The 22,025-nt window shown below is 55.6% G+C and overlaps 1 protein-coding gene across 10 annotated transcripts in view; it reads right to left on the bottom strand.

Moving 5' to 3' along the window:
• The window catches only part of Iqsec1 (IQ motif and Sec7 domain ArfGEF 1), a 280,229-nt gene that overhangs the window by 27,124 nt on the left and 231,080 nt on the right, over positions 1-22,025 (bottom strand). The window contains exon 1 of one of the 10 annotated variants that reach the window (XM_087207192.1): positions 20,100-20,272. The exons of 8 other annotated variants lie outside the window; for them this stretch is intronic. In XM_087207192.1, coding sequence (XP_087063318.1) covers positions 20,100-20,236 — 137 coding nt within the window. In that variant the 5' untranslated portion in view covers positions 20,237-20,272. Of the gene's footprint in view, positions 1-9,891; positions 10,203-20,099; positions 20,273-22,025 lie in introns of those variants that run through there. One more of the 10 variants, XM_087207198.1, reaches the window with a different exon arrangement.

Here is a 22,025-nt window from a genome sequence, read left to right on the forward strand (position 1 = left end):
CTGTTTGTTTCTTGCCTAGGCTAACCATTTCCTGTAGCCTGCCCTCCACCAGACCCTGGCCCTGGCGGCAGTGAGGCAGGGCGGTTCTTGTTGGTTTCAACTGCACAAAGATGACCAGAAGCTTCCAAGCCCTGGACTCACTTGGAAAGATTTTGCAGAATACACACACACACACACACACACACACACACACACACACACACACACAGAGCCAAAAATCTACCCGGCTGAGCCAAATTAAATACAGAGGCCTCTAGTTATTTCCATACGCGCAGAATGGACTTAAATAAAGCAGCTCTATGTGGTGGGTTCTAGCAGACAGGGCTGCGCCCAGCCCCAGGGACGCCCCAGGAGGGCCAGGCAGGAGGCACTGGCTGGGGAGACTGCCTCTGCAGAGAGAGGAGAGAGCCCCATCTCACAGGCCCAGCTGCCCCATGCGTGGCCCACCCTGCCAGCCAGGGGTGTGGCTCTCAGAGCCCAGTACAAGCTTGGCCTTCTGTAATCACACGGCAAAACTGGACAGAAAGTACAGAGATCTGTCACAGGCCCTCCGCCCTACACACACACAGCCTCTATCCCTGACGGCATCCTACTACAGCGGGCCACATGTTACACAGCTGTGCCATCACTGCCCGGAGCCCTCCGTCTACAACGGGCTCACTCTCGGTATCAACTGTGGAGGCAGGCGCCAGATCATCTTGAGGAGGAGGACACTGGCACAAAGAGGGGACATAGCTAACCCCAAGCCACACGACTCATGCAGGTGAGGAGGAGGAAGCCGACTGAGACACTAGGCCACTGGCCCAAGGACTGAGCAGCCTGCGGGCTCCGAACCATGGCAGCATTCACCCAATGCCAGCCTCCATCTGTCTACTGCACCGGGCATGGAGCAGGGGTCCAGAAGGGTCAGGGGAACAAACTAAGGCTCAGGGCAGAGAATGCTGCCCCTGTCACTTCCACAACCATAGCACTGGCACATGGGGCCTTCCCTGGTGACCGACTCTCTGGCACCCAGCAAGCAGGACCCATGTGGCCTTGGACAAGAGGCTTGACCTCTTGGTGTCTCCATTTCTCATCCATAACATGGGAGAGCTCTCTGCCTCCATAACAGGGGGACACCAATCGTCCTCTGGGGGCCTGTCACCCAGGAAGTGTATCGGGGTCACAGGACTGCTTCCTCCCTGCAGCACAGGCCTGACAGGGAACCTGGGTGGGCTTAGGGGTGCTAAGCAGGCCCAGCAGAAGGGGGCTCAGCACGGCCCACCAGCGAGCAGCACTGGAGGAGGGCCAGGCACAGGTCTCCTCGGGGACTTGGCCTCTGGGGGCCCAAGAGCCCTAGGGAGACTGGTGGTCCAGCTGCTGATGTCGGGATCTGGCCCAGAGCTGAATTAGAAACCACAGGACAGATGAGGCATGAACAGGAGAGGAGGCAGGGCCAGGCAGAGGCCTGGGGACACGAGTGTGGAAAGGCAGCCTGTCAAAGGCCACCCATAGGTTACGCAAGGGAATGGGCCGAGGCATCTGGGGAGACAGGCAGGTGCCACATCCCGACTTGGCCATCTGCATGGGGAACCAAGAACAACAGACCCCAGGGATAGACTCAATAGAGAGCCGCAATCTGGCCCAGGCGAACTCCTGATCTGACCAGAAATGCTAAGAACCATTTCCGCAGCCCCACCCTCAAGGGTCCTACTCGGTAGAGAAGCCAGTCCTCGACCCCTGACCCAGGAAGGCCCTCTCTGAAGGCCTGGCCTGAATACTTCCAGACTCAAGGCCTCCCAAATGGGTTGGGCACCCCTTGGTCACCAGGCTGGGATGCGGCCCAAGCCCAGGGTTCCCAGAACCTAGCTGATACAGCCAAGGGCTGTTCAAGGGATGATGTGGCCCTGCCCCAGGGCCTTACCCCTGGACACAACAGCTCCAAGGCTCCAAGGCCAGAAATAAAGCTGACCGAGAGACAGGTCGTTGATTCAAGATCAACAAAATATCCACGGTTTACTTCAAAATAACCCAGGGGCAATGAAATCAGATTACCCAGTGGGGTCATTATACCATTTACTGTAGTTTTGTAGACATCTGAAATTTCCATGAGAAATTAAAAACAGGCTAAGGCTGTCCTAGCCACATTAAGATCCATTATCTCTTTTGGGGTCATTCTGCCATTTATACTGAGAGGGAAAACAAAACAGAACTCAAATCCCACACTTCAGGTTAGGGCTCTGAGAAAAGTCAGGGGCCCTGAGGGGACAGGCAATTCAGGTCTCCCCTAGCAGAGGAGGAAAGAGCCACTTCCTCAGGCACTTCCTCTCCAAGGGGGGCTAAAGTCCTGCAGGGCTGACAGGGGAATGGGCACAGCAGCAACTGTGACTAGTTCCTACCAGCAGGGGGTACTGCTGAATACCTACTGCCGCCTGGAGCTACAGCCTCGGTGGAGAGTTGTTCCAATATGCAGAGTCCAGAGGGTGTTTCCTAGACTCAGAAGAATTCCCAGGGCTGACACCAACTTTTCTGGGATGTGAGGCCATCAGGCAGAGCTTCCTGTGCACCCCTCCACACGGGGCAGGCAAGTCCCTGTCCCTCCTCCTCCTCCCGGCCCTCCTGACCGCTGGCTTGTCCTCCATTCGAAGAAGCCCAAGCCCCCCAGCCCACAGTGTGGTGAAAGTGAGCCTCTCTTTAGCCAGCTGGCCGAGCTGTGTTCTGCAGGGTTCACACACTTGTTTTTCCATTTTCTAGCTTGTTTCCTTGTCTGCAAAGCAAGACTATGCCTGCTGTTTCACCGCACTCTCAGGAGGCTCCTGTAGGGTCGGTGTGGGTGAAACTCAAAGCTGCCCGAATGCCATATACTGCTGTTTTCATTCTGTAGCCTGTTCCCACCCTGTCTCAAACCCATGCTAATTCCAGACTCGTCAAAAATATTTAGGGTTTTGCCCAAACCCAGCGGAATCCGCTTTGCCCTTTTGCCAGTATACACTGGGTGCCTGCTGGGTGTGAGGCCCTCACCACTGTCTCCATCTGACAGATAGGGTGGCAGTGGCCCCCATCCACTGCAGCAAGCTGCCTCCCGGCCTGGTGTCCAGGCCAGCTGAGAGGACAGAGCAGAACTAGGGACCTGAGGCCAAAGACCCCGAGGTCAGGCCCTGGAGCTCTAGGCCTTAGTAGGTACGCAGAGCAACTCCGGGCAGGATAAGGGTGCTGCACTGCCTGAAGCCTTAGGTTCTGCTCCAATCCTGAAGCACCCTAGGCCTGGGGACAGGGGTTCTCACTTATACATGGCGCAGGCCATGTGCCCACCCTAAGAAATCTGTATCCCAGCCCAGCTGCAAGCCACTTTATTTTGCCACTTTTCCAATCCAGAGGGGAAGCAATTTCCTTAATACTCTTTAACTGCCCGCTTCTTAGGCTGTTTAGATGGAGAGCTACAGCACACACCCCAGGCTGTGGGCCTTAGATACTTCCTACCCAGTGTGCCATCTGTCACACTGAGGACAGCTCTCCCTCTCTAACTGCTGCCCCTTGCTGCCATCTCTTGATGTGTGTGTGTGTGTGTGTGTGTGTGTGTGTGTGTGTGTGTCTGTCTGTCTGTCTGTCTGTGTCTCTCTTACAGAGCTGGGGATGGAACTCAGGGTCTCACACATGCTAGGCAAGTGCTCTGTCACTGAGCCATACTTCAGTCCCTCCTTCTCTTTTAACCCTAGCCTTGTCTGGGACCCAAGAGATAAATGATCCATTCCCATCCAGGGCACCACAGTCACCCCCGAGAAGCAATACAGTCCCATTCTGGGGTGGTGAAAACTCAGGACTGAAATGACAGCTAAAAACCACCATTTACCGGGAGTTTACTGTGCACTGTGCACTTCGTGTGGATGAACATATTTGCTACAGAAGCTCTGTGAGCTGCTACTGTCACCCATATTTTACAAATGGGGACAACGAGGCACAGAAAGGCTAAGGAACATGCCTGAGGTCACAGAGAGAGTGGGAAGAGAGTCAAGGGCTAGGGTTCTGGGTGTCTGGCTACACTGGGCTATTCTCCCTGTGGAAATGGCCATGAGGGTCATGAAGCTCACCCTTCTCTTCACAGATGGGGACACTGAGGCTGAGGGACAGGCCGGGATAAGATGGGGGGACAGAGTTGGGGAAGCCAATGGCCAATGAGGGCCAGCTCTAGAACACTGGACCATACGGGGCGGGGGTCCTCTCAAGGGAAGGAGAGAGCCTTCACGCCTTAGTAATAAGCATTTTAAAAGCTCAGGGTAGCTTTCTGAGGTCGGCCTCGTGTGTGTAAGTCATGGCGGTTCCCGTCCATAGAGAACCCGGCTTTTCTTTGGCATCTGCAAAGATGAGTAACTTAAATGTAATGGACGCAGACAGGCCAGGACCTATGAGGTCCCCAAGGAAGCAGACATGGTGTAATGGTCTATCTGGCATTTTTTTTGTTCTGAAGTTCAACTGTGTGTATGCATGCTGCTCTAAGTCCATTTAGGAATGAAGGTGCTGGGTGTGGCCTTTGAAAAAAGTCTTATGAAAACTCATCATGTTAAGATGTTGAGCTGAAGGATCTTCATGATGAACTTTCTGTGAATGGTACATCCTCAGTCCCAGTTTCTGAGGCTGAAAGAAGATCCTCGGGTAGCTATACCGTGGCAGCCATCCTGGTTCCAGACCTGGGCCTGAACACAAAGTGTATCATTCGTGTACCTGTGGTATGAGACAGAACACTGAACTGCTTTGCAGGTTATCTCCCACTGATGCTAGACCGGATCACATAGGCCTGCTTCTCCTAATGTCTCTAAAACCATATCCCAAAATAGAATCAATTAGGAGTTCTTTGGGGTTCATTTAGGAAGCTTTTGGCAGTTATTGAAATTAGAGTATAGAGACATTCAGAATCCAGTTTAGGTGGTTTGGATGCAAAGGGACTGCAGTGATTGTAAATTGAGCTTGATATGTACGTACTTTGTTGGGAGTCTAAAGGGCAAAATGTTTAGCTTGGAAAAGCCTTTCTTGGTGGATTTTTCTTTTTCTTTTTTTTTGGTACCGGGGATTGAACTCAGGACCTTGCACTTGTGAGGCAGGAGGGGGAACCACTGAGCTAAATCCCTGGCCCTCTTGGTGGATTTCTTATCAAGTCAGTTCTTGGTTTTAAACTTTGAACCACAAATAAAGGGCTTTTTAAATTGAAAAAAAATAAATAAAAGCTCAGGGTAAATAATAGCAATGAGTATAACCAATGTCTATTGAGCGCTTACTAAGTTTGTACAAGGCTCGGTCTTAAATGCTCCCCATGGCTTACTGCTCTTAAGGTTTACAGCACCTAGCCGGAAACAGAAAGCAAATATCACTCATGTCCACTTTTTACAAAAACAGGTCTTGGAAAGAACACATTCACATTGCCAGGTAGATGCTGACCCAGCCTGGGTAACAAGTGATTTGAGGGAGCCCTTTCTGCCTGTGTGAACAAGGAGGTCTCTCAAGGCTGGGGACTCTCTCTCTCAAACTTTCCAGTTTATCAGTGACCTTCCTCTTTCCCGTAGGATTAAGTTCAGGGCCCTCACAGACGGGTCCTCCAGTAACATCAAAAGACCTGGCCTTGGGCTTCCTAACCATGCTGATGCCCATCAGCAAGTCAGGGACAGTCCGCTTTTGTCCCCAAGGCTCCGTGCGACAGTCTGGGCAAGGACTGCACGTGGGACGAAGGTGAGTGTGTGGGTCCAGGAGGGCCCGGTGTGGGGCCAACCACCAGGGCACAGGCTGGCACATGTGGGAACACTTTAGGATCTGGACACCAGGGGACATCAGACCCTATGATGGTGATATATTTTACCGAAGATGACTTTTACCCCCATGGGAAGCAGAGCCTGACTGTGAAGGACGCAGACCCTGAAGCCAGGCAGATCCCAGCTCCAGCCCTTGGGAGCAGTGACCAAGGGGAACGTTCCCCATCTGAAACACGGGGTAACAGAAGACCTTACTCACAAATCACACTGAGAATTAAGACTCACACAGACGTGGCTGCATGGTGGCCACCGCTGTCATTATTATTGCACTGACCTTTGAACAAAGAGGAAAAAGCAAAAGCTGTCATAGTTTCCCATCTTTACACACAGGGAGGCGACTCTTCCGTGGTTCCGCATGGGGGCCTCCAGCTCAAATTAAACTGTCACCAAGTCAGGAAGCCACAGACCAAGGAAATAAAATGGAAAGAGTGGTTCTTTGCCTGAAGGAGCAGGGGAGCCCCAGTCATGAGCGAATGAGGCACGGAAAAGACAAGCGTGGCAGAACAGCCGGGATTACGAAAAGCCACGTGGGCGACACCAATCCGTCTTCAAGCCCAGAAGCCAGCAAAAAAGAGAACAACAAGCAATATTTTAACTCAGCAATCGTTTTGCAAAAGGGAGAGGTGGTAAGAGTGAGGGTGGTGAGAGCAGCCACCATTTGTGGGGCTCCTGGATGCATGGGCCACAGGCGAAGCTGTGCATCCCCCAGGAGTTGCTTCTGGTCCCATTTACAGGAGGAGAAAATCAAGGGTCAGAGAGGGTGACATCGCATTTAAAGCCACGCAGCTGGGAAGAGGTGAGCCAGGATTCTGCGTGGTCCTCGAAGGCCTGTGTGGTGACATGAAATTTCACAATACTAACCTTGGTCCCTCTACTGGCCCAGGGCCTGGCACAGCAGGTGCTCAGTAAATGTGCTGCGTGACTGAAGGAAGGAAGGAGAGTGTAAGGTTGGGTGGCCCTCGGGTTCTCTCCAGAGAACAAAGCTACACCAAGCCCAGGAGAGCCATGTGTACTTGTTCACGCCTGCATTCATTCACGGTGTCTAGCAGGTGACCAGGCTGTATGAGGTAGGCATCAGGGCACAAGTCACAGGCCCAGAGCTTGGAAGGGCACTTGTCCCACAAGAGCACAGCCCTGGCGGTGACGATGTCAGGTCCAGGTGGCACTGGGCCATATCTTCCCCATAATTGCCATCAATTTTCTCTCTGCAGTAGCTCTCACAGTGGGAGCAGCCAGATCCTCTAAGGCCACACCAATTAATTCTTCAAGAGCCTTAATAGCCTTTAAACTCATAATGATCTGCTTTTGAGGACCAGTGATAAATCACACTCAACAGCCTGGAGCATCCTCTGGCCCTCACAAACACACACACATCCCAGCAGGGGACCTCTCCCCAGGCCTGCAGCCAGGTCCGAGACCACCTGTCACCTGGCCTCCGTGCTTGCCTGCTGGATATTCCACACATCATCATAATTCATAGGAAATTTACAAAACAGGAAGGAAGAAATCCAGCAGGTCATTGGCAGTCGGGAAGAGCGGAGTGCTGACTTGGACAAATGCTGCCCGTTTGGGGTCTGACTGGCCCTGCAAGGCCACCTACACACTTGGGCCCTCTGTCAGGCAGTGTTGTCACTCCCTACTGCTGAAAGGGAAACTGAAGCGAGGGATGTGCTAACTTACATCAACTCACAAAACTGAGCCTGGATGTGGAACAAAATGTTCACTTCCCCAGGCCCTTCTTTCCCGCTGCCCTGAATCAGACACTCCGGGAGAGCCACGTTCCAAAGATCTGCCAGGTAAAACAAAACCTCACCCACACACACAGAAACGGAGCTCCCAAAGCCCTGTGCCTGTCCCATGCTGCCCTCCGTGCCAAGTCAGCATGCTGTTTGACTCTGCAGCTGTCAGCTCTATCCTTGTGTTCGGACTGAAGCTGTGTAAATATTAGCACAACTCGTTCATAGTCCGACTTCCTTGTGACAAAGCCTGAAATCCCGGCAAGGCCCTCTGGAGGCCTGCCTTCGGTCATAACACCTGGGCCCTCCCATAGGCTCCCCTGGGGGTATTCTGCCTCAACGTGCCCATGTGGAGAGCAGGTGCAGACAGCATCGTGAGCTGCTGTGAGGTTCAGACACAGCAAGTCACCCTTACGTTGCAGCGAGGGAGCCACGATACTGTCCAAGACAGGCCTGCACGTGCGGAGCATGTGGCTGGGCCTAGGAGTGGTTTTCTCAGGCAAGTTCCAGACGAGGCCTCCTCTGGCTTCAGGGAGGAGGAAGAGATGGCCAGCTGGAAGGATGGTGGGTAGGCTGGACCCTGGAAGGCTCCGCAGCTTCAGGACATCTAATTCAGCCTCCACAAACCAGGGGCTGGACCACTTCTCTCCAGCTCTCCCCAAGGCTTCCTCCGGAACTGTATACTGGGTGCTCTTGAGTGAACAGGACTCTGAAACTGACAGGCAAACTGTGGCCTGCAACTGTGAGAGGCCTCTTGATCTCTGTGACACTTGGCCCTGCTCTGAGACTGGGGAGCAGCTGTTTATCAGCAACCCAGACCACAGAAGGCTCAGAGAGTCCTGCAGCTGGAGGACTTACATCAGAGACACAGGGCGACTTCTGCTGAGAAGGGATGTGGATGAGGCTCTGCAACAGAGGTGGCCAGGGACACGCCACCAGAGTAGTGACACTGGGGAGGTCTTGATGAAGGGGCAGAAAGGCCCCCACTAGGGCCTTTCAGCTCAGGGTAGGATGAAGGGCTGCCTTGTTTCTCATGGTCACCATATTCCCTGCTACACCACCGGCCATACAAGGACAAAGACTAAGTTTTGTTCACTGCTGTGTTCATGAACATTCAACCTGTTTGCGCCTCTGCAATATGAGAATAAGAATGCAAACACTATACCCAGTGGGACAGCTGAAAGCTAGCTGCACAGCGTGGCCAGTACATGTGGGACATGAATAACGTGACCCCCACTGCCAGCTCGAGGCCACTGGCTCCTGACAGATGGTCCTGCAGCTGCAGCTTGCCTGGCCTCTGCCCCAGATGCAAAGAGCACTGGCTCCTCGGGAACCAGCTCCTCCTCCCCACAAGTCCCTCAGGAGACTCAGGCCCTTGACTCAGGGAGGGGGCAGAGGGGAACACACTTGTCCTCAATGCAACTGCCAGGTGTGTGCTTGCAGAATTTTAGAACCAAAAGATCAGATGGCTCCAGGTGGGTGTCCCCCAGAGAGAGCCTGACACAAGCTAAGTCAGCCTGTCAACAAATCCACTCCGTCCCACAGCCCTGCTCCTCCAAGGGGGCCTGCAGACAGCTCAGGGGGCAGCTGTGCTGGCGAGCTAGCAGAAGAGATCAATATTCCCAGCACATACACATACTCTCTTTCTCCCTCCCTTTCCATAAACACTGCCCACCGTGGCCCTGCCGCTGATGCTCAGGAGGCCCCCACAGGTCCCTGAAACAGGGAGGGGCTGGTGTCTCAGAGACCCTGACTCTCTCTCTGACCACACCAGGCCCACGCTCCACCTTGCATGAAATAACACCCCAGAACCCTACCAGCAGCCCCCACACATCTGTACAGTCAGGAGCTGCAGGCACACACCCTCTAACTTGGGGCATCCCAGCACACTCCCAGGTGGCCCTGCCAGGGACGTGGTATCTAAGCTCTGGCGGCCCACACATCTGGAACGCAACTGACGCAGAGTGGACACGGAGACCCAGACACAGGCCCAGGGTCTCCGACAAACAGGCCTGCAGGAGCCTCCCGGCAGCCTGGGCCGCTGCCATCAAACACAGCCACAGAGCCCGCCAGCTCTCCAGGCAGCAAACTTCTGTCCACTTGCTCTCCTGCTCCCCGCCACGCCAATCACCATCCAGTGCCCCCCACGAAGGCACCCTGGGGGAAGCCCTGGCTCACACACTCCTGTCCCCGGGGCCCCTTCCTCTTCCCCTACCACTAGGTCCCGCCCCCTGTCCCTACAAACAGGGATGCTCGGGGCTGCCAGCAGCCAGCGATCCCCATGTACATCCTGTCCCGAGGTCACACGCGCCCTGCACACCGCCCCGCAGCTCCTACCGGTCGGCCGGGACCCGCCCGCGACCCAGGGCTGCCCTTACCCGCTGTCCAGCTCCAGCTCCAGCAGCGACTGCGTCCTCTCGGAGTGGCAGTGCAGACACCACATGGCGGCGGCTGCCGGACGGACCGGGCCGGGCGCGGGGACCCAGGCCCGCCCGAGTGCCGCCGACTTCCGCCGCGGCGGCCGATCCCCGACCCCTCAGCCCCCCGAGACCTGACAGCCCCGGCCGGAGGACCCCGCAGGGTCGCCTGGCGCAGTGCCCGCCGCTTCCCGCCGCTTCCGAGCCGAGTCAGAGCCCCAGACCGCCTAGTCCACCCCTCCGCCACCGCCCGCCTGGCGCAGCGTGAGTCCCGGCCGAAGGAATGCGGCCGGGGAGGGGGCGGGGCCGTCGGGGAGGGGAGGGGCCACGAGCGTGCGGGGGGCGGGGCAGAGCGGAGCCGGGCGGGGTGGAGCGTGCACCGGAATCCCAGGCCCCGCCGCTTCCCAGGCGCCGCCGCTTTCGAGGCCGGGGAAGAGGCTACGTGCAGGCCCTACCACGGGAGTCTGCCAACAGCCACATCTTCCTCGCAACTGGTCACCTGCGCAAACAGCGCCGCTCCGCCCAGCCGGGGCCCAAGTGCCGACGCCCACCCAGATTTCGCCCCGGCTCAGGGCCCAGAGCCGGGTGGGTCTCATCCCGAGGCTCTGAGGAAAAACTTTCTCCCCAAGCGCGCCCAGCCCAGCACAACCCAGTTTTTAACATGAGCCAAGGATCTGAACAGACTTCCCCAGAGAAGACAGACAGATGGCCAGCAACCCCTGAAAAGATGGCCTCGACAGCTCTGGTCGCTAGGGAATGGAGGCCCGCGCCTGGGCTGCGGCTCTGGAAGGAGACCGCTGGGCCCCGCGGCTCACGAACACATCTGGCCCCTCTCCTGGGGTGGGCCGCGCTGGCAGGGGCGGCCTGAAATAGCCCCTCTGCGGGGGCCCAGCCGGACCTGCCCTCCCAAAATAGGCCGCCAGCAGGGAGCCAGGAGAATCCCCGCGGGCTGCAGGCCCCTCCATCGGGCTCGGGCTCCCTGGCCGGGCGGATTCTCCAGCGATCCCAGGCACTCGCTGCTCCAGCCCCAGGCCGGTCTCTGCGACATTGTTCCCCTGGGATTGGGAAGGGGTCGGGTTTCCCAGGCCGAGTGTGAAATACCAGAGGGTGGAGCCCCCGGAAACGAAGTGCCCCTTCATTCTCTTGCTTTATCTTCCGGCAAACGGTGCCTTTTCGCTTGTGCACGGCTAACTGCTTGGAGATGAATCATTTAGGGACTCACGAGGCGAGTGAGAAAAGTCCTAGCAGGGAGAGGATAGGCGGGCCAGTTTTTCTACTGAAATGGCTAACTGGACAGAACCCATACACGACTGGGCAAACTGCTGAGCCTCCTCAGTCTCAGTCTCCTCAACGTGCAGCTCATCGGACACACCCGACCCCTGCCCGACTCCCCCCGCGGTTTAGTTTAACGTATTATTTAGCACTTACTCGGTGAGGCCTCCAGGGGGCGCCACGATGCCCAGTATCCTACGGAGTGAGGACGGGAGGAAGGCACCTGCAGCTCTACCCCAGGAGAGATTCCAAAGAGAAGGGGACATTTGGGGTTCCGCCCAGAGCAGCTCATAGGCAGGGACTCAACCTGCAGAGCCTCTTATTCCCAAATTGCTTGTTTTGACCCATTTCACGTCCCACGCCCCAACCACGCTCCAGTCCCCCACTTCCGACAGCCTTGTCACCCCCCACCCCGTCGACTGTTCCTCTCCCCAAAGGTTTCTCAGCTCCCCCCAACTCCTGCCATGCCTGGGTCACGGCTGAGACTTGGGGGTCCAGCTGTCAACGTCATCCTCCTAGAAGGCCACCGCAGATCGCCCCTCCTTTAGGTCAGAAACTGCCTGGTACCCTCAGGTTCCCCCATCCTGTCTTCTCATCGCCCCGGAGGGCTAGATCATAACTGCCAGCCAGGGCCAGGCCTGGTCCCCAGGAAGTGCTCTGCAGGCTAAAGTCCAAAGATTTGGCCTGAGAGCCGGATCCACTTCGCTGCCTGTTTCTGCTTTTCAAATAAAGTTTTATTAGAGCAGAGCCACCCGCTCCCTTAAGTATGGTACACAGCTACTTTGGTGCTACAACAGGAAGTTGAATAATTGCAACACAGACAAAAGGTCTGCAAAAGCTAAAACACCCACAATCCAGCTCTTCTCAGAAAAAGTTTGTCAAGTCTGAAATGGCTCCAGCTACTCTGGGAGATGCCGGGCTGGTGCTGCCAGCCCACCCCAGCCCTGGGTGGGGCCCGCAGCAGCAGAGTCCAAGCATCCCAGGGGAAGAGGGTAACGCCCTTTGCCCAAGAAGACCACAAAGAGGGCTACAGGGGACAGTTCACTCTTAGAGCAAATCCTGCCATGCTCCCTGCTCATGCACATAGACTTTTATACCCAGAGATAGGGGCTGTTTGAAAGGGCATACGTGCAGGAGGCAACACACAATGCCCCTCTAGAGGCCCAGTTAGGTAAACTGAGGCACAGCAGTCATCAGAGTCCTGTGCTAAAGGTGGCAGCAGCGTCATGTGTACTTCTCTGAAGAGATCTGAGGGACAAGATCATGTAACACAAACTCCATGAAGAATTGCAATTTATTTATTTACAATCAGCAAAGCACTAATATGCTTATATAGGGCTGTGTGACCATACACCTTTTGTTTTTCAGGGATGGAACCCACATGTGCTAGGCTCCACCTCTCCTTGAGATACCTGTACCCCCAAGCCTGAGCTACACCTGAGGTCTACTCAGGGCAGTGATGGGGAGGAGAGACTTTTCCTCCGTGTTCTCTTATAGATTTCAAAATGTTCAAGAAGTGTTTATTTTGGAGCTGGGTGTGGTGGCACACATCTGTAATCCCAGCACTTGGGAGGCTGAGGCAGGAGGATCACCATGAGTTCAAGGCCAGCCTGGAGTACATAGTGAGACCCTGTCTCAAACCACCCCTTACAAAGTGTTTATTTTGTTTTTTTTTAAAAAGCCAGTAAAATAAAGAAATCAATAAAGGCATCATAATCCAAAGACCCGGAGGACTTCTAGCACCTTATAGGAGGCTCTTAAAGCCTACCAGCGCTGGTCCACAAAGCCCTGATATCCTGTCTGGTCCTTAAGCTGCCTTGGGCCCGTTCCAAGGCCCTCCTCTCTGAGTAGGTTCCTCTCAGTGACAGCCACAGAAATCAATTTGAGTAGCCTCACAGCCCACTCGGAGCTTCCCTCTCTGGGCCTGTTCTTCATTACTGTGTTGCGACCCTTCATGTCCCTACCACAGTGGGAGGCCAGAGTCTAAAAGTTCCTCCTTTTATAGATAGGGAAACTGAGGCCCAGAGATTGTGTGCCCAGGCACTAGACGCATGGGCACTGACCCCAGGCTTCCTGCCTCACTGTCCACCAACACCATGCTGTCAGGATGGCACAGTTGGGGACGCGGTCAATAGGGTGACAGCCTGAGCCGGGTGGGTTTTAAGACCACCACTCTAACCCAAATGCAGACTGGACCTTATCCACGTGACTGCTAATGCAGTAAAGAAACCAGGTAGAAGCTTGTGCAGTAACATGCACACACATGTGGTCCCAGCCTTTGGGAGGCTGAAGCAGGAGGATCGCTTGAGCCTGAAAGGTCTAGACCAGCCTGGGTAACAGAGTGAGATCCCATTTTGAAGAAAGGGTAAAATACGAAGGAAGGGAGGAAGGGGAGAGACACAGAACACAAAACTCTAAGAAGAGCACTGCAGGGAAGCCAGTCAGCCAAAACAGCAGAAGAGAAACAGCCCCATGTTCTAAGACCTCCAAAGCGGTCCACACAGGACCCTTCCTGGGCAAACCACAGCCATTCTCTCCATCGCATCCCTCCTTAATCCACCTGTAATCATCCCGCTGAACCACCTGCTTAGGCCTGCCTGTCGCTTCCCCCAGCACTCGGGCACTGCCGTGTGTTCATTCACCCTTGCATCCCTAGCTCCCTGAGAGTGCTTGGTCTATAGTAGCTGCTCAGTAAACGTCTGGTAGGCAAATGAATCGTGTTAAATTAGATTTGTTCTGGTTCTGGCACAACCAGGGGGCTGGGGAAGCCCCTCTTCTATGCCCCAGCCCTCTTTACACCTGGGTTCCAGAAAGCCAGGGCAGAAACTGTTGTTCAAAAGCACTGATTTTGTCTCCAGAGGGTGCTATGAGGGCCCGATCTTTAAAGGCGCCTGTCAGTGAAAGGTTTTATAAGAAAGAGGCGTCCCTCTGGGAAATTAATGGAGGTTTCTGACAGCCCTGGATAGCTTTCCTTGCAACTTTACTTAAATTTGGGCCCAGGTGAAGAAATTGAGGGACTATTTCCATACCTGTGCTTATAGCAGCACAAATCTCAGAACATCCTAACATAACAGCCACATCTCAGAAGCAGCCTACCTACTCAACAACAGACGAATGGTGAGTGGATAAAGAAAGTGTGCTATTTATACACAATGGGGTGCTACTCTGCCATAAAGGACAAATTCGAACCATAGGAAATCCATAAGAAAATGGATGCACCTTGAAAACAATGCTAAGTGAAATAAACTAGACACACAAGCTTAACTACCCTATGGTTTCTCTCCTATGAGAAATCCAAAGTATAAATAAGGAGCAAAATAAATGATAGATCAAAGGAAACAGGGAATGGAATGGGGGCCGAGATATGAAGGGCGGAGAGAAGGGTCATAAAAAATAATTAAGATGTATCATGTACATGCGCCAAATACGCACCACGCAAGCAGTCATTCTGTATGGCAAACATGTACTCATAAAGAAATAAACAGAATCTAGAACAGTTAGGTGAGGGAGGCTGTGCGTCTCCAGGGCAGCCCCCCCGGATGCAGTCACTAGGGCGCCACGCAGGGTAGCCGCGGCTGGGGACTCGGGTCGCGCTTTCGCCGCCGCGTTAGCACCGGATTGTGCACGCCTAAGCTCAGCAGCCAGGCCACCTCACGAATGAACACATCTGCACTCCTTGCTAACAACCGCCAGGGGGCGCCTGCCGGGCCAACGGACCTGCTAAATGCTCCTAAAACGCCGGGGCTCAGGAGGTTCAGCGCTCCGTCTTGTCCTCTTCATCTTGCTGATTTAGACAGCACCCTCTTCCGGGCCGCTTAACCACGCCACAGCCACGGACTTGGGGGAAACGCGGGCAGGGCGTGTGGCGTTGGATTCGCTATTTGCATCCATCTTGGAGGAGACCGTGCGTGTTCCACAGCATTCTCACCAAGTCCCCAGCATTTATGGCCACCTACGATGTGCTACCCCAATTAGCTACATCGTGATGCCCATCTGGGCCTCTGGAGAGGCCACTCCCAAGTGCTGGTGACAACAGCTGGCACGATCCTGCAAACAGCTCCACAAAGTGGAGTTTGTTTTCCAGTTTGATCACCAATGAGGGAAGCCCAGAGAGGGTGAGTGATTTGCCCTAAGACACATAGCCTGTCGGGATCAGCCCAGCAGGCGGTGGTGCTCAGCGCCTGTTCTCAAAGCCTGATCCCAGGCACAGTGGCAGCATGTGAGGCAGCAGCCTCAGCCAGGGGTCATTGGGAGCCACAGGGTCACCCTCCAGGGGACTCCGCTGTTGGCTTTGGGCAGGGGCAGAGGAGGGGACTGGGCTGCACCCTGTGGGGCCACGTGCTGGGCTCATCCCCAGGGCCCGTGTCCACCAGCCACTCAGCATGCGCAAACCTCACATCTGCCCTGTCAATGAAAGCCCAGTGTCACTCACACTAATTGGATTTTCACGTGAAGATAAATCAGCCAGACCAAAACGCTGCTATCAACACCAGCACAGGTGCTGTCAGCAGGCCTGTGCTGTTCTGCATAAAATACAGCAAGGGCAGGAAGTAATTCCAGCAGTCAGGAGGCTGAGGCAGGAGGATCACCTCAAGTTCGAGGCCAGCTACATAGTGAGTCCAACGCCATCCTGGAATACAGAGTGAGGCCCTGCCTCAAAAAACCAGAAAATAAAGAGAAGGGGCCAAGGGTGTGCGGCTCGGTGGTACGCGCCTGCCTAGTGTGTGGGAGGGCCGAGCACACGTGTGCACACCCACCCCTGCATGTGCACGTGTGTGGGCTGACAGAAGGCACCTGGGACAGCGGATCCCCAGGGAGGGGAGCCACAGGGGGGTGGGGTCGCTGCTCCTGGTGCCCTCTTCACCGAGGAGCCTGGAGACAGCAGGATTCCTCTGTGACAAGGAAAAGCAAGCAGGCCTTTGGGGGTGACAGACATGACGGGCTCGCCAGCCCCACAGGCTGCAGGAGCCCAGCAGGTGGGTCATTCCTGCCCGGGCCCAGGATATGGGCTCATGTCACCTGTCCTCACCACGTCCTTCTGGGGCCCAGTCCTCCTTTCAGAGGCCCTGCCTGTGAGGGATGGAAACCTGAAAACGTACTTTGTGGATGTTGTTGTTGAGCTAGGGTCTGGTCATGTGTTCCAGGCTGTCTCTGAACTCATTATGTGGCCTCAAACTAGTGGGAACTGACATTGTCATGACTCATCTGCCTGCATAAGCATCACCCGCAAAGGGCAGCTCCTAAGCAAACCAGCCTGGGGCAGGGCTGGTTCTGCTTCTGCCCCTGGCTTCCGCAGTCCATGTCAGCCTCCCCAGAGCCCTCCTGCTCGCTCCCACAGGGTCGGCCCTGACTGTGGGGACCCACACAGGGGGATGGGACACTCCCATGACCACCCTGGAGAGGCCTGCTCCGCGCCTGACCCCCCTTTCCTGGACAGTCTGGGGACAGCAGCCACCTTCCGTCAAATGCACTCTCTTCTCGAACTCTGGGAACTGAAACCAGGGCCTTTGCATGGACCTACAGTTCGGCCTTTCTTTTCCCTGAGACAGGGTCTAGCTAAGTTGCCCAAATGGGACTTGACTTTGTGACCCTCCTGCCTCAGCCACTCAAGGGCTGGATGATACGCATATGCCACCATGCCTGGCTTAGACGCTTCATTGGGGATCTCAAGACTGCCTGTGGGCATTATATCAGAAATGGACACGCAGACATCTCTTCAGCACAAGAACATACAGCCATTAGCCAACAAGTCCTAAAGCCTCTAGAACAAGGGCAAAAAGGGCAAATATCCCCTTGCTGTTATTGGAATGGTCTGAACTCAGCTCCCTGGGTCCTGCTTTGAGACACAATGCTGAAAAAGACAAGGCCCACACGGGGCGCGGTGGCGCGTGCCTGTCATCCCAGGACTCAAGAGGCTGAGGCAGGAAGATCGCTATGAGTTCAAGGCCAGCCTAAATTACATAGTGAGACCCTGACTCAAAACAAAAAAATAAAGGACAGCTCAGGGCCCAGCTGGTGCTGCAGGCCTCCGAGGGGAGAAAGGGCACTGCCAGCTGCAGACTAGGCCCTGGGCTCCAGCTCAGGGTTTGCGTGGGCACGGAGGCCAGCCTGAGAGCGTCCCTCCCCATGCACTGCTGCCACCTGTCGCGCTGCCGGGGAACTGCACCCTGGCCGGCCCACCGGAAACGGGGCGGGCAGCGGGGATGTGGGGCCCAGCACTGGGCAGCTGAGCCTGCCCGCGCCCCCTCCCCCGACGCCACCTCCTCCTCCAGGCCCAGCTACGCAGTTCCACCCGCACCTGGGCGACACCCGTAGAAGGCTGTGATACACCACTTGTCCCCAGCACCGCCGCAGTGCCTGGTACCCAACATCTTCGTCCAGCTCATGTCCTTGTCTACAAATCAGAGTGCCTTAATTGGAGCATTTACCCCTCCGTGGCGGGCACGGAGGTAGGGTCTCTTTTTTTGAAAGGGGGACATCGACAGATAATAAAATAGAGGGTCTGCCTCTGCACAGAAGGGTCTAACCAGGAGTGGACGGCCAGAAAAAGCTGACATTGAGGTGCAGCCCCAGGTCTGCTCTGGGCCAGACTAATCCTGCAGTCCGCTCTGAGGACTCGCCATGTTGGGTCTAAGTGGGACTGGTGTTTGGGGTCCCTTTCCCTGGCGAGTCCCTCGAGAGAGGCTCTAGAAGATTAAGCGCAGGAGCCCACAGGACGTCCAGGTCCGGCACCAGCTTCCTCAGTGAGAATGCACAAGGCTAGTTCCGGCTGCTCATAGGGACCCGGTGCGAGAATTGGTAAAAGGCGCCCTCTTCTGGTGGAGACAGCCCCTACGGTTATAGCTTGGCCAGCCTGCAAACTGCCCTTGTGCAGTGGACAACCTGAACATCTGTTCACAAGGTGCGCCTGCAGCTCTGCCCAAACAGATAACAGTGAGTCCTGGTCTCTGCCACCCTGCTCAGATCCTGCTTGTCCTGTGAGTAGGCTGGGAGTCCTTCCAGGATGGCTCAAAGTTATGCATGCAGGACCTGTGGCCACAGGTAGCCCCCTCCTACAGTCCCTGCGGAGAGATAAGGCTCCACCCTGTGGAAAGCTCTCTGGGAGAGGTGGATGTCGACAGAGATAAGATGCTTGCAGGGCCAGAAGTCACAAGGCCAAGAGAATGCTAGACTTCAGCTGGCTTCCAGGTACGGCGCTTTATGCAATCTTTTTCTGTCTCTGCAGTCCTGGGGCTCAAACCCAGGGCTTTCTACCACTGAGCTACATCCCCAGCCCTTTTTATTTATTTTAAGGCAGGGTCTTGCTACCTTGCCCAGGCTGGCCTTGAATTTTCAAACCTCCTGTCTCAAGACAAGCATGTGCCACCGTGCTGGTGGCCAAGCAATTAAAATTTTAAGGCAAAGCCAGGTGTGGTGGAGCATGCCTGTCATCTCAGCACTAGGGAGGCTGAGGCAGGAGGATCATCATGAGTTCCAGCCCAGCCTGGACTACACAGTGAGACCTTGTCTCAAAAAAATAATAATAACAAAATTTGAAGGCAAATAACCCCACACACATCCTGGACGTCAGCCCAGGTGGGCTGGGCATGGGGTGGCCTGTTGGGGTCCTCGGGGGCACGGTCCCCAGCTCTCTTCCTGGGCCGCTCCTCACCAGAAGCCAGCCCCCAGGCAGAGCTCAAGGTCAGGCTGTGCCCAGCTGGGGCAGCCAGGACCCCCCCCCCCAAGACCAGATCTGCCAGGGCTGGGGCTGGGAGCAGGGTCCACCCTGGGCTCTGCCAGTCACAGAGGGCCGTTCTTTCTGCTCAACAATCCGCCTGTTTGCACAGTGCCAGGCTGCAGCCGGCCCCCAGTCCTGCTGACGAGGAAAATCTGGTGCCAGTGTCCACAAATATGTGTGCCCTCTGGAGGAGGTGGCAGCCTGGGGCTCCAGCCCAGAGAGGGTGGGTATGCAGGACTGGAGGGACCTCCAGCCAGGGACAGGAGAAGCTTCGAGGAGTCTGGGGGAGGGCCTGGATTGTTTTTGTTCTTTTTTGAGACAGGGTCTCACTATGTGGTTCAGACTGTCCTTGATCTCATTGTGTAGACCAGGCTGGCCTCAAACTCACAGCGATCCTTCTGCCTCAGCCTCCCAAGTGCTGGAATTACAGGTGTGCTCCACCACTCCCTGTGTGTAGTCTGAATGTTTCTGACCAGGTAACCCGAAAAGGCTTTTCGTGACTGGTCTGCTCTTTTATGGTGTTTAACACTTGTACTGTGGGCCTGAACCTCCTTAGCAAATGTTAAAAGCGAGGATCCCAGGAAGGCTGCAGCATGCTGGACCCTGAGCCCAGGTCACTGCACTGGGCCAGAACCTGGGCCCTGACTCTTGCTCCTCGATGACCCTCCTCCCAGGGTGGCCTTGCTCCAGAGGGAACGTGCCTGCTCATACAACCAGGGTGCCTGCCTGGGCCAGGGGCAGAGCCTGCAGCTTCTGGGGGATGGGGGCGGCCAGCTCGACAGGCAGGACCCTAGAAGCCCCCAGGTGGTGCCTGGCTTGGGACCCAGCATCCCATCCCTTCTTGGCCTAAAGCAAAGCTGAGTCTTCCACAGGCTGAATCCTACCAGGCCAGGTGCTGGCCACTGCCCAGGCACCGGCTCCAGGGCCCGGGAGGTAGACCAGGCTGACAGCACCACCACCCCTCTGGCGGGCAGGCCGTGGACACTGCGGATGCAGAGCCCCAGGGAGACAGGTGCATGTGTGCCAGCTCCCACCCGCTGGCCAGACACTGCCACCTGGCAGGTACCTGCTGTGGGCTGTGGCCCTCGGGGCTTTTCCCAGCTTGCCAGGCACAGACACAGATAGAGCTTGGCAGGGGACAAGGCCCCCAGAGCGAGCCGGACCATCTCCCTTCCCTTACCTGGCTCCAGGGCTCTTGCCGGGTGTCTCCTGCCCCAAATCCCTGCAGCCTGGCTGGCCTGGCTGAGCCCTCTGCTGCCCATTCAGATCGGCTTCCGCTGCCCGCTCCTGTCCCAGCCAGGGGCCAGTGAGGTCCATAAACCCTAAACCCCTGCTTAATCCACGGAGCCTAGTCAGCGCCAGCCAGCACGCGACGGCCAGCACCACGGACCTGTTTGGCAGGAGCAGCAGCTGGAGCGGTGGAGGCAGGGAGGACCCCGGCCCCGCCCCCGGGTCAGCCCCGTCCCCGGGTCGGCCCCGCCCAGGCTCCGGACACCTGGAGAGGCAGCCCCGTGGGGGGCGGCAAAGGGGGCGGGGCCACCTGGGTGGTGGGTAGCTGCAGGTGTGTTTGGAAGAAAAAGAGGAGATGCTTACTTCATGCCTCCTATGCACATCAATTCTGGGGGGTGTGACAGGTGGGTAGAGGCGGCTCTGCACGACTACAGGGTAGGAGGAATGGCTTTCTTCAGACATACAAAATGGTACTAAGAGAGTAAAGCCGGGCGTGGGAGTGCTCGCCTGCAATCCCAGCTCTAGGGAAACTGAGGCAGAAGGATCATCGTGAGTTTGAGGCCAGCTTGTGCTACACGGTGAGTTCAAGGACAGCGTGACATAGCGAGACCTTGTCTCGAAAAACCAACAAAGAACAAAAGAAAGATTGACTTGATGATTTAAATTAATAACTCTAAAATGATGAAGTTCTTCCCAAGACGCCCTCAGTAAAGGACAGCGAGAAAGACAGGAAGAGAGAGAGAGAGAGAGAGAGAGAGAGAGAGAAGTAATATTTACAACATATATAATTGATCAAGGATTAGAATCAGCAACATCCAAAAACCCCACCAAACCTCTAAGAAAATAAAAAGCCCCAGCTGGACAGAAGACTAGATGCACAAGAAAATGCCCCAAATTCGCAATTGGGGAAACACAAATCACAACCATAGGGGAAAACCAATGCACACCCGCCAGGTAATCAGACAAGGACAAAGATGGCCACCCGCTTGCCCGGAATGGGACAGTGTGACCACCGGAGGCCCTGTCCTGTCCCGTCCTGTCCTCTGCTGATCTTCGAGGTAGATGCCCTAGAGGACCAGGGCCACAGGTTCAAGAACAGCCCAAGCCCAAAAACAACCCACATGGCCATCACAGGGACCAGAGAAGCAAACTGGCCTAGTTTTTTTTTTTTTTTTTTTGAGACAGGATCTCCCTATGTGGCCCAGGCTGGCCTGAAACTCATGGGGAACCTCCTGTCTCAGCCTCCGGAGGGCTGGGTTGACAGGTGTGCGCCACCACGCCCCAGCTAGCACAGATGAATATTGCTGCTGCCCCTCTGAGCAAAAGAAATCCGAGCCAGGGGCCAGGGATTTAGCTCAGTGGTTTCGCCTGCTGTGTAAGCGCTAGGACCCGAGTTCGATCCCCTGTACCAAAAAAAAAAGAAATCTGAGCCAAACACCTATCCCCAACCTGAGTCTATTTATAGACAGCTCCAGAACAAGTCATATTTCGGAAAGTGGTTGCACAAGTGGCAGGATGGGGAGGATCTTGGGGAGCAATGACAGGAGAGGGGCCCGGGAGCAGTGTACACTGTGCCTCCACGTTTGTCACCTTCCTGTGGGACAGCTTATGCGTCACACTGGAACACCAAGCTCTGCCTGCCGAGCCACTGTGCGCTCGGAAGGGCTCATCCTGTTCCCTCATTGCACAGACCAGAGCAGTGGATCAGAGACAGGAGGCAACCCGTCCAGGGCTGCACAGCGAGTTAGAAGCCAGCAGGGCCAGGCATGCAGACCTTGCCCCTGGGACTCTCTGCCCCTCCACTGCACATTACATGGAACTCCCAGCAGGGCAGAATGGTTCTTTTCAGTACTGGACACTCTGAAATTCTTCTCTT

The sequence above is a fragment of the Heterocephalus glaber genome, unplaced genomic scaffold (assembly GCF_053883595.1).
Source record: "Heterocephalus glaber isolate CG9 unplaced genomic scaffold, H.glaber_assembly_v1.0 deba00000768, whole genome shotgun sequence".
NCBI lineage: Eukaryota > Metazoa > Chordata > Mammalia > Rodentia > Bathyergidae > Heterocephalus > Heterocephalus glaber.